Source organism: Oncorhynchus kisutch, linkage group LG18 (genome assembly GCF_002021735.2).
Source record: "Oncorhynchus kisutch isolate 150728-3 linkage group LG18, Okis_V2, whole genome shotgun sequence".
NCBI classification, from domain to species: domain Eukaryota; kingdom Metazoa; phylum Chordata; class Actinopteri; order Salmoniformes; family Salmonidae; genus Oncorhynchus; species Oncorhynchus kisutch.
In genome coordinates, this window is record NC_034191.2 from 35250500 (window position 1) to 35263386 (window position 12887).

At 46.6% G+C, this 12887-nt stretch overlaps 1 protein-coding gene across 2 annotated transcripts in view; it reads right to left on the reverse strand.

Moving 5' to 3' along the window:
* Positions 1-1240: 1240 nt before the first annotated feature.
* Positions 1241-12887, reverse strand: part of LOC109909384 (multiple epidermal growth factor-like domains protein 6) — an 89090-nt gene continuing 77443 nt past the window's right edge. For both annotated transcript variants that reach the window (XM_031796499.1, XM_031796498.1), the window contains 8 exons: positions 8414-8542; positions 7658-7786; positions 6579-6707; positions 5866-5994; positions 5430-5558; positions 4626-4754; positions 3027-3155; positions 1241-2524 (listed from right to left, as the gene is read on the reverse strand). In XM_031796499.1, the coding sequence (XP_031652359.1) occupies positions 2445-2524; positions 3027-3155; positions 4626-4754; positions 5430-5558; positions 5866-5994; positions 6579-6707; positions 7658-7786; positions 8414-8542 (983 nt within the window). In that variant the 3' untranslated portion in view covers positions 1241-2444. The remainder of the gene's footprint in view (positions 2525-3026; positions 3156-4625; positions 4755-5429; positions 5559-5865; positions 5995-6578; positions 6708-7657; positions 7787-8413; positions 8543-12887) is intronic.

Consider the following 12887-nt stretch of genomic DNA (forward strand, 5'->3'; position numbering starts at 1 on the left):
ACCCTCCTCCCAACCCCCTCCTGCTCTGATCACCCTCACTTGGCCCTGAAAACTCTGCCTGCTCCCACCATGACCACAGTGCTGTGTTGTGTTCAGGCCTGGCACAGCTCAGCACAGCCTCTGTCTAGCCCAGAGAGATTACAGTAGGTCTGAAGTGAAGGGGTAGTAGTACGGTGGGTTGGGGGATGAGAGGTGGGGAGTGGATGGAGGCCTGTAGAGGTGGGGGCGGGGATGAGAGGTGGGGAGGGGGTGGAGGCCTGTAGAGGTGGGGGCAGGGGTGAGAGATGGGGAGGGGATGGAGGCCTGTAGAGGTGGGGGTGGGGTGATAGGTAGATCAATGATGTGCAAGGAGCCCTTTAGTGATGGGAAGGAAGAGGATGGATGAAATACGGGATTAGGGCTGGGGATGGAGGGTTGCTCAGGGGGGACTGGGGGATGAGAGGTGGATTAGAGATGAGGAGGGAGCTGTGTGATGGAAAGGGTTGGGTATTAAAGATGGGGAGGTGGATAAGGGCTGGGAATAGAGCCCTCTGTGGCCACCCAGGTCTGGGAGGATGGATGGCCTCTGTGGGGCTGTTTGACTGGAAACAGGTGTGTGTCATCTGAAGATGAAGGCCCGGCTGATAAACATTATTGGAGAACATCTGTTGCTTGTCACAACACGGGTCCAGGCCGAGTAGCCCCCCATCCATCAGCCAGGGGCTCGGTCTTGCGCTCGCGGCCCAGCTTGCACATCACTCACCCGGGGACGGAGGCGGCCGATGTGGGCTGCCTGGTCCACGCCTGGTCCAGACACCTGCCCGGCGGTGGATGCTGGAGACGCTCCACTGCACTTGAGAAATGCCTGGGGGACAGACGGACGTCCCAGCCACCCCCTCCTCCTCTCCACCTCTGCTATGCTCAGGTGCCCCCCCCCCCCCCCCCACACACACACTTTCCGACAGGTTTCGTACTAGGTAACGGTCTGGCTCATTGCTGACCTCTTGACCTCCCTGGCTGATCTGTGGAGAGCCTGTGCTCCCTGGTCTCCAGTCCTCCATCACTGCTCTGTGACAGGCCGTCTCAGACCCCCGCTACTCTCCCCCATTCATACCACCCCCATACCCCACTGACATGCCTTTCTCTAAGCTCCCAGGCAGAGGACCCAATACCATGCTACACTGCTCCCAAATAAAATGGCCTCTCTCCTAAATGTGGTGATGCGATATTAGGGACAGAAATAACAGACAGATGTACCACATGTAGTAAAAAGAGAATTTGATAGAAATTCAAGATGTATCAAAATAGCACCATTTACATAAAGCCTGCCATCAGGCACATAGTACAGTACATGTTATGAGTGGTATGAATGGCAGTATCCTGATGTACAGTTCAAATGCTTTGCAATATTCTAAAAACCCTTCTACATGAAAATATACTGATTACTTGGCTAAGACGTCTATAGGTCATAGTGCCATTGAACTGAAACACTTACAGTAACAGACAGTAACAGCAGTAATGAATTGATATGTGACTTACCTGATCTGACAGTGCAGTAAGTGATCTTATCAAATCGAAACGAACAGCTAAAAGCAATTTCTAAATATATTAACACTTTATGACAAGCAATCAGGCACACACTGTCAAAAGAAACCAGTAAAATACAACACAAAATAGTCTCACTGTATATGATATGATAGTATGACAGAGTGCCGTCAAAAGGAGAGACAGTACCAGTGGACACTTTGGGAGTGATGGCTGTTGTTCCCATGTCAGTCTGACCAATGACTCTGAGGGTGCAGGCTTTTGTTCCAGCCCAGCTCTAACACACCCGATTCCACTAATCACCTAACCGTGGTCTTTATTAATCATGTGTGATAGTGATGGTCTGCACACACTGTGCCCCTCCAGCACCGTAGTGCCTACCCCTGTACTTGGCTGCCCAAAGCCGCATTGGGGTGAGGACAGAGACGTTGTGAATGTACAGGAAGTGTTTGACCTGTGGTTAATGACAGGCTAGAACAGTTGACATGGGGCAAGGGTCCAGTCCTGAGACAATCAGGCAGGGAGCACAATAGAGCTCAGGTGACATTTCCAATGTCCACCACCAGCAGCACATCAATGTTCCAGGTGTTTGTGTAGCCTGCTCTCTCTCTCTAACTAAACCGGCATTCTGCACCTTTCTACAGGCTCACAAAAAGCCACCGCACATTTCTCAATCAAATGTGCAGAATACAGGTGTAGACATAAGAATACATTGCCTTGTGTGTCTGGTCCAGACCTGAATCACCTTCTGGCTATATAACTCTGTCCATCTATCCATCTGTCCAACTGTACACAGCCTTCCCTTGACTCCCTCGGATCCCTGATTGCATATTTGGGGAACCTTGCTGAGTGTTCAGTATTTGAGACGTCTTGCGGGTGTATTTGGGACATCTAGTTTGGGATGTGGGGCCTCCAGTGCGCTACGAGTGGGAAAGACCAGACGGCTTCTTCATGGAGGGAGAGAAGCCCAACGCTGGGACCTCTGCAGTTTCTAGTAGTCCTGAAAAGAGAGAAGAGGCAGACAAAAATACATTTGGCACCTTCTAGAAATCAAAAGCAAATGTTCTTTGGCGTTCGGGAGTTGCTGGTGAGCTAGGGTGTTTTCTGGTCGATCTGGACGGTCTCCCGTAAACTGGGCTTGTGGGGGAAACCGAGACAGCTTCAAGCCAGACACCCCTCTGGGTGTGGATTAAAATAACTGTCAGAGGCCGGAGCGGCTATTGAGGGAGACAGGGAGACACACAGAGCTGAAGGCCTGAGGCTAACACACTTGCCAACGCACTATTTCATGAAAACCTGGTTCAGCTTTACAACTCTGGTCCTTGGTGTCTGCTGTGATGGGCGGTAGGTATCATTCACTCATCAGGGCGATGTGTGTTTGAGGTGTGTGTCTGTATGAATCTGTGTGTGTTTGCATTTGTGTTTGCGTGTGTGTGTGGCTATGTGTGTGTACGCATGTGTTTGTGTTTGCATGCATGTGTGTTTGTGCGTGTATACAGTACCTTCTGTACATGTGGGGCCCAGCCAGATAACAGGACACAGGCAGCGGCCATTACGAGCGTCACACTGGGCCTGATGGGAACACTGGCACTGCAGGGAGCAGTCCGGACCAAAACGATCTCTTCCACAGTCTGACGGACAGACAGGCGAGACGGAGAGAGAGAAAGAATGACAGAAAAGAGTGGAAAGATGGAGGGAGACAGCACACAAAAAATAAAATGGCAGATTTAAATACAGTAAATGATTTTCTATTAGGTATAGGCATATAATCAAATCCAATCAAATTGTATTTGTCACATGTGCCGAATACAACAGGTGTAGACCTTACAGTGAAATGCTTACTTATAAGCCCTTAACAAACAATGCAGTTTAAGAAAATACATAAAAAAGTAAGAAATAATGAAAGAGCAGTAAAATAACAATAGCGAGGCTATATGGGGTATCGGTATAGAGTCAATGTGCAGGGGCATCGGTTAGTCGAGGTAATTGAGGTAATATGTACATGTTATTAAAGTGACTATGCACAGATAATAACAGAGAGTAGCAGCAGGGTAGAAGGGGGGGGGGGCAATGCAATAGTCTGAGTAGCCATTTGATTAGATATCTTGTGGCTTAGGGGTAGAAGCTGTTTAGAAGTCTCTTAGACCTAGACTTGGAGCTCCGGTATCGCTTGCTGTGCGGTAGCAGAGAGAACAGTCTATAACTTGGGTGGCTGGAGTCTTGACCATTTTAGGGCCTTCCTCTGATACCACCTGGTACAGAGGTCCTGGATGGTAGGAAGCTTGTCCCCAGTGATGTACTGGGCCGTACGCACTACCTTCTGTAGTGCCTTGCGGTCGGAGGCCTTGCAGTTTCCATACCAGGCGGTGATGCAACCAGTCAGGATGCTCTCGATGGTGCAGCTGTAGAACTTTTTGAGGATCTGAGGACCCATGCCAAATCTTTTCTGTCTCCTGAGGGGGAATAGGTTTTGTCGTGCCCTCTTCACGTCTGTCTTGGTGTGCTTGGATCATGTTAGTTTGTTGGTGATGTAGAAACCAAGGAACTTGAAACTCTCGACCCGCTCCACTTCAGCCCTGTACATGTTATTGGCGGCCTGTTCGGCCCTCCTTTTCCTGTACTCCAAGATCAGCTCCTTTGTCTTGCTCACATTGAGGGAGAGGTTGATGTCTCTGACTTCCTCCCTATAGGTTGTCTCATCAAAGCAGCAGCTCTACCCTTTAGCTCAGTGCGGATGTTGCTTGTAATCTGGACTGTAATCTGGACAAGTCCTGAAGTTTAGCATCTGCTTCACCTGACCACTTTTTTATAGACCGAGTCACTGGTGCTTCCTGCCTTCATTTTTGCTTGTAAGCAGGAATCTGGAGGATAGAATTATGGTCAGATTTGCCAAATGGAGGGTGAGGGAGAGCTTTGTATGAGTCTCTGTGTGTGGAGTAAAGGTGGTCTAGAGTTTTTTTCCATCTGGTTGTACATTTAACATGCACAAAACAGTACAAATCAATATGTAGCAGCCGGTGAAGGCTCTCAGTTGTAAAGGCATACCTAAGATCCAGTACTGCAAGAGATAGAGCGCTGTTGCAGTGTAGAGGAGGTCGTACCTTTTTCACATCTCTGTCCAGTCTTCCCTGGGGGGCAGAGACACTGTCCCATGGCTGGATGACAGGGGGCCCCCCCAACACAGTCACATGACTGCTTACAGCCCTCCCCAAACCTGCCAGCCTCGCACCCTGGGACAAACAGACACAGTGAGACACCCACACACACACACACACACACACACACACACACACACACACACACACACACACACACACACACACACACACACACACACACACGTGTGTGTACTTTGTGTCTCACCCCCCCACATACACACTCACGCACACACAGGTCTGTCTTTATTACTTCATTATAGAGGGTAAACTATCTGGCTGTCTTGCAGCTGCTCTGCAGTGCTCAGTGCTCTCCTGCTGGGGCTGAAGTGGGCATGTAGGCCCTCACACTGAGCTGAGGAGCCCAGAGCAGGCAGGAGGGAGGAGGCCACAGAGATGCAACAGGAATGCATTAAACAGTCTGTCTCCGCTGTGGCTGCCTGGAAACACCTGTATCTCATCCAATAACCACGTCTGCCTGCCTATCTGCCTGCTCACAGAGAAGTGCCAACACATGCTCGTATTCATACTGTATGTACTCTCTCTCTATCGTTTTCATAGACATGCACGCACACACACCCACTACAAAAAAATGCCATCACAAATGCATATGTACAGTATGTTTGTAAATCCCACACGTATGCCTTTCCTGTTATTAAAGAGAACTGAAGTGCTGACCCTCCTGTCTCTATATGAGACCAGTGTGTGAATCAGATTGTGTGATCTTCCCCTCTGTCATCCAGTACTCACGTCTCTGACACAGGGAGCCACGGTAGCCAGGCGGACACACACACCGGCCGGTCACATGATCACATGTCTGTCCCGCCCGGCAGTCACACGGACGGGCACAGTTATGTCCGAAGAATCCAGAGGGACACCCTGGGGACAGGGTGACAACACAGGAAAAAGTTTTGTTGTTAGTTTCTCATACAAGAGCGCAACCAATCATCACAATCATGTTCATTTGGCACCAAATGTTAGAAAACAGATTGAAACAAGAAGGGACTAACAATAAGAGACGCTCATTTTCCTTTTTTGTTGGAAATGTTAAACATTGTGTGCTCACATGAACACAACCCACCTCCTCCTTCATTAGAAATATAGGGCCAGGAGTTTTTCCTGGACAGGTCACATGGTGAGGAAAAACTCCTTTCCCTAACCATCATTTTAAAAAACAACAACATACGGTGTTCACAGGAGTGTCCGTAGTGTCCGGCCGTGCAGCTGCAACAGCCAGTGAAGCGGTCACATGTCCCGTTGTTCTGGCAGGGACAGTCCAGTGCACAGTCTGGTCCGTACTTCCCCTGAACACACACTGGAAACACATACATATGGTAGAGACATACAGTAACAACAACACAACACGCACAACCAACATTCCATATGTCTGTACTTTTACCACAGGCGGCTGGTGGCACCTTAATTGGGGAGGATGGGCTCAAGAGTAATGGCTGGAACGGAATCAATGGAATGGTTTGTGATTTCCATGTGTTTGATGCCATTCCATTCACTCCATTCCAGACATTATTATGAGCCGTCCTCCCCTCAGCAGCATCCTGTGACCTGTAACTGATACTGCACACATAACAGTGGAATTACCTGATATCAACATAGAGACACACTGTAAGCCAGGGATATGGGAAGTTACTGTGCTCACAGTGACTGCTGGTAGCTACTATTCAAAATAACACAAGTCTTCATTGTTTTGTCATGGCTGTTGGGTCATCTAACATTGTTTCAATTTTGTAACAAACAGAGTAAAAAAAACTAAGCAACTTCAAGAACAGACAGGTAAACTAAAGTAGTACTGAAACACAATCCAACTCAGCTGACCCTTTGCCCTGCCTGACGTTATACTAACGTTATCCTGATGTTGTGTTGATGTCATCCTGAGGTTACCTGTCTCACAGCGTGGTCCCGTCCAGCCCAGCCCACACCTGCAAGTCCCGTCCCTGGCCTCACACAGCGCTCCGTTCCGACACACACACGTGTTCCTGCACTGCAGGCCATAGCGCCCCCTAGGACAAGCTGGAGGAACAGCAAGGTGTTCGATAGTAATCATCATCATCATCATCATCACAGCACTACCAAGGCCAGCATTACGTGTAGTTCTGTTCTTTAGCTACCCAGCCAGCAGTGAGCACACCACACAGTTAAACACACACAAGTTTATTTAAGCAGCAGTTCATTAGAGGGATGGCAAAGTGGTCTCATTTGGCAGCGATATAAAAGAATAATCATGTTTCTCTGGGTAATTTAGATTGGGAAAACAATAAGCGAATCACTTTGATTCCTCGGTTTATTTATTTGTTTCCTCGCCAACGCCATCGACACGGAACATGGAAAACGAGCTACTTATAGGTCTCTGTAAACATTCAACACAGGAACATAAGCAGTGGCACGTCCACAGACGTATGGTGCTCACTAGGAGAGCAGAGCGCTTACGAACACCATCATCTGGAATGGATGGAAACTCCCGTTTGCACCCCAGTGGAACTACTGATAAAAGGCGAGGTTAGGGAAACTCAATAACCCTGCTTCTGTTCTCCAGAAGAATACGAGCCTCTGATCATTCATATGGAGAATTTGTTAACTAAATACACATTGAAAGCTAATTTGGTTGGTTGGTTGGGTGGATTCCACAGTAGGATGCTGAGGGGAGGAAGGCTCATAATAATGGCTGGAACAGAGTCAATGGAATGGCATGGTTTCCTGGTGTTTGATGTTTTTGATACCATTCCACTCATTCCGCTCCAGCCATTACCACGAGCCCGTCCTCCCCAGTGAAGGTGCCACCAACCTCCTGTGGTGGATTCCCAGTTGCCAATCAGACTCTGTGTTTTTGATGAGTTCATAGCCTGCTACAAACATTTCCTGGTGCATGACAAACAGTGCCGGACCGGGAGCCAAATACTGCTCTTCACATACTCAATGGCCCAGAGACACAAGGTTAGTTGTGAGGTAAAAGGCATTATTACCTTGCTGGCAGGACTGCCCGATATTACCTGGGGCACAGATACACCTCCCAGTCACAGGGTGGCACTGCCCTCCCTCCCCACAGGAACACAGGTGGACACAGTCCTGCCCAGAGCGCCCCGCCGGACAACCTGGCAGTACGAAGAAAGACATGAAGGCACCATTCAAATGATTTAAAAGTGCAGCTACTTTTCTTCCTCCTCCTTCCTTAAAGTAATCACTGATTAGGAATGACTCAGCAAGTGGAAGCGGCGTGACGGAGCCCTCGCGTTCATCTGTCTAATCCTATCTAATCCCAACAGTCTTCGGACCGATTCCTAGCCGAACACTGTGTATATCTTTATTCTATATAGAAGATTCTGATTCATAGTCAGATGACTTGTCAAAGACGGTTCATTTTCACCCATTACAGGTGTGCTGCAGACTTACCAATGCTGCAGTCAGCTCCTAGGAAGCCAGGTGTGCTGCAGACTTACCAATGCTGCAGTCAGCTCCTAGGAAGCCAGGTGGGCTGCAGACTTACCAATGCTGCAGTCAGCTCCTAGGAAGCCAGGTGGGCTGCAGACTTGCCAATGCTGCAGTCAGCTCCTAGGAAGCCAGGTGGGCTACAGACTTACCAATGCTGCAGTCAGCTCCTAGGAAGCCCGGTGGGCTGCAGACTTACCAATGCTGCAGTCAGCTCCTAGGAAGCCAGGTGGGCTGCAGACTTACCAATGCTGCAGTCAGCTCCTAGGAAGCCAGGTGGGCTGCAGACTTACCAATGCTGCAGTCAGCTCCTAGGAAGCCAGGTGGGCACTCACAGGTCCCTGTCTTGGTGTCACAGCGGCCGCCATTGCTGCACTTACATCTGGCCTTGCAGTTTGGCCCATATGATCCCTCACGACACTCTGGGGTAAGGAGAGAGAGAAAGAAAGACATTTCACATTGAGGATAGCAAAGGGACATTTTGGAGAGGTTCTCAAGAGGTTCTCGGAGGTCTCGTACGTCATTAGCCCAGAAGTTGGCCTCCTCCGAGCAGGGCAGTGTAAATAGAGTTTTCTTGTTGAGCTCAACACACTACACTATATATGGTAATAGCAGAGCAATGTTTTTGAAAGAGCTGAAATGTATAGACATTTTCCTTATATTTGAGACTTGTTTTATAGAGTTTTTACAGCCTGTTACATTCTGAAATTGTCACAGTAGCTGCCGGCTGCACTGAGCCACGTAAAACTATGGAAGCCCATTCCCGCCACCATATTTTTTACGTGTCATCTAGAATAAAAATTTGACAACATGACAGTTCCTTCAGAAAGTATTCACACCCCTTGACTTTTTTCACATTTTGTTGGGTTTCAGCTTGATTTTAAAATTGATTAAATTGAGAGAGACATTTTTTTTTATGGCAAGCCTAAATAAGTGCTAAATATGTGCTTAACCCTTTGAGTATGGTGAAGTTATTAATTACACTTTGGATAGTATATAAATACACCCAGCCACAACAAAGAAACAGGTTTCCTTCCTAACTCAGTTGCTGGAGAGGAAGGATTTCACCATGAGGCCAATGGTGGCTTTAAAACAGTTACAGAGTTTAATGGCTGTGATAGGAGAAAACTGAGGATGGATCAACAACATTGTAGTTACTCCACAATACTAACCTAATTGACAGAGTGAAAAGCGGAAGCCTGTACAGAATAACAATATTTGCAATAAGGCAATAAAATTCAAACTGCAAAAAATTTGGCAATTTTTTAAACTTTATGTCCTATAAAGCATGATTCATAGGGCAAATAAACAAAATACATCACTGGGTACCACTCTTCATATTTTCAAGCATCAAATCAAAATCAAACCAAATGTATTTATATAGCCCTTCGTACATCAGCTGATATCTCAAAGTGCTGTACAGATACCCAGCCTAAAACCCCAAACAGCAAGCAATGCAGGTGTAGAAGCATGGTGGTGGCTGCATCATGTTATGGGTATGCTTGTCATTTTATTTTATTTATTATTTATTTATTTCACCTTTAATTAAAGGCAAGTTGAGAACAGGTTCTCATTTAAAATTGCGACCTGGCCAAGATAAAGCAAAGCAGTTTGACACATACAACAACACAGAGTTACACATGGAGTAAAACAAACATACAGTTAATAATACAGTAGAAAAATAAGTCTACATACAATGTGAGCAAATTAAGTGAGATAAGGGAGGTAAAGGCAAAAAAAGGCCATGGTGGCGAAGTAAATACAATATAGCAAGAAAAACACTGGAATGGTAGATTTGCAGTGGAAGAATGTGCAAAGTAGAGACAGAAATAATGGGGTGCAAAGGAGCTAAATAAATAAATACAGTATGGGGAGAGGTAGTTGTTTGGGGTAAATTATAGATGGGCTATGTACAGGTGCAGTAATCTGTGAGCTGCTCTGACAGCTGGTGCTTAAAGCTAGTGAGGAAGATAAGTGTTTCCAGTTTCAGAGATTTTTGTAGTTGGTTCCAGTCATTGGCAGCAGAGAACTGGAAGGAAAGGCGGCTAAAGGAAGAATTGGTTTTGGGGGTGACCAGAGAGATATACCTGCTGGAGCGCATGCTACAGGTGGGTGCTGCTATGGTGATCAGCAAGCTGAGATAAGGAGGGACTTTACCTAGCAGGGTCTTGTAGATGACCTAGAGCCAGTGGGTTTGGCGACGAGTATGAAGCGAGGGTCAGCCAACGAGAGCGTACAGGTTGCAGTGGTGGGTAGTATATTGGCTTTGGTGACAAAACGGATGGCACTGTGAAAGACTGCATCCAATTTATTGAGTAGGGTATTGGAGGCTATTTTGTAAATGACATCGCCGAAGTTGAGGATCGGTAGGATGGTCAGTTTTACAAGGGTATGTTTGGCAGCATGAGTGAAGGATGCTTTGTTGCGAAATAGGAAGCCAATTCTAGATTTAACTTTGGATTGGAGATGTTTGATGTGAGTCTGGAAGGGGAGTTTACAGTCTAACCAGACACCTAGGTATTTGTAGTTGTCCACATATTCTAAGTCAGAACCGTCCAGAGTAGTGATGTTGGACGGGCGGGCAGGTGCAGCGATCGGTTGAAGAGCATGCATTTAGTTTTACTTGTATTTAAGTGCAATTGGAGGCCACGGAAGGAGAGTTGTATGGCATTGAAGCTTGCCTGGAGGGTTGTTAACACAGTGTCCAAAGAAGGGCCAGAAGTATACAGAATGGTGTCATCTACGTAGAGGTGGATCAGAGACTCACCAGCAGCAAGAACGACATCATTGATGTATACAGAGAAGAGAGTCGGTCTAAGAATTGAACCCTGAAGCACCCCCATAGAGACTGCCAGAGGACCGGACAACAGGCCCTCCGGTTTGACACACTGAACTCTATCAGAGAAGTAGTTGGTGCACCAGGCGAGGCAATCATTTGAGAAACCAAGGCTATCGAGTCTGCCGGTGATTGACAGAGTCGAAAGCCTTGGCCAGATCAATGAATACGGCTGCACAGTATTGTTTCTTATCGATGGCGGTTAAGATACTGTTTAGAACCTTGAGTATGGCTGAGGTGCACCTATGACCAGCTCTGAAACCAGATTGCATAGCGGAGAAGGTATGGTGGGAATCGAAATGGTCTGTTATCTGTTTGTTGACTTGGCTTTCGAAGTCCTTAGAAAGGCAGGGTAGGATAGATATAGGTCTGTAGCAGTTTGGGTCAAGAGTGTCCCCCCCCCCTTTGAAGAGGGGGATGACCGCAGCTGCTTTCCAATCTTTGGGAATCTCAGACGACACGAAAGAGAGGTTAAACAGGCTAGTAATAGGGGTTGCAACAATTTTGGCAGATAATTTTAGAAAGAAAGGGTCCAGATTGTCTAACCCGGCTGATTTGTAGGGGTCCAGATTTTGCAGCTCTTTCATAACATCAGCTGACTGGATTTGGGAGAAGGAGAAATGGGGAGGGCAAGTTGCTGTGGGGGGTGCAGTGCTGTTGACCAGTGTTCGGGTAGCCAGGTGGAAAGCATGGCTAGCCGTCGAAAAATGCTTATTGAAATTCTCAATTATAGTGGATTTATCAGTGGTGACAGTGTGTCCTAATCCTCAGTGCAGTGGGCAGCTGGGAGGAGGTGTTCTTATTCTCCATGGACTTTACAGTGTCCCAGAACATTTTTGAGTTTGTGTTGCAGGAAGCAAATTTCTGCTTGAAAAAGCTAGCCTTGGCTTTTCTAACTGCCTGTGTATATTGGTTTCTAGCTTCCCTGAACAGCTGCATATCATGGGGGCTGTTCGATGCTAATGCAGAACGCCATAGGATGTTCTTATGTTGGTTAAGGGCAGTCAGGTCTGGAGAGAACCAAGGGCTATATCTGTTCCTGGTTCTACATTTCTAGAATGGGGCATGCTTATTTAAGATGGTGAGGAAGGCATTTAAAAAAAAAAAACAGGCATCCTCTACTGACGGGTGGAGATCAATATCCTTCCAGGATACCCCGGCCAGGTCGATTAGAAAGGCCTGCCAGCTGAAGTGTTTCAGGGAGCGTTTGATAGTGATGAGTGGAGGTCGTTTGACCGCTGACCCATTACGGATGCAGGCAATGAGGCAGTGATCGCTGAGATCTTGGACAAGGGAGTATTTTTTGTTGATAAAAATAAGTGGAATAAAGCTAAGCACAGGCAAATTCCTGGAGGAAAACATGGTTCAATCTGCTTTCCAACAGACATTGGGAGACAAATTCACCTTTCAGCAGGACAATAACCTCAATCACAAGGCCATACACTGGAGTTGCTTACTAAGACGACATTGAATGTTCTTGAGTGGCCTAGTTACAGTTTTGACTTAAATCGGCTTGAAAATCTATTGCAAGACTTGGAAATGGCTGGCTAGCAATGATCAACAACCAAATTGACAGAGCTTGAAGAATTAAAAAAAATATAATGTGCAAATATTGTACAATCTAGGTGTGCAAAGTGCTTAAAGACTTACCCAGAAAGACTCACAGCTGTAATTACTGACAAAGGTGTATTGAATACTTATGTTGAATACTTATGTAATCAAGATATATTAGTGTTTTATTTTTCATAATTCGTTTTTAAATGTAGGAATTTTTCTTCCACTTAGAGTATTTTGTGTAGATCGTTGACAAAAAATGACAAATTAAATCCATTTTAATCCCACCTTTTCCACAAAATGTGGGAAGAGTCAAGTTTTTATTGAATGAAACACTATGGGATGGTACATTTCATGCTAACATCATGCTTTCATTT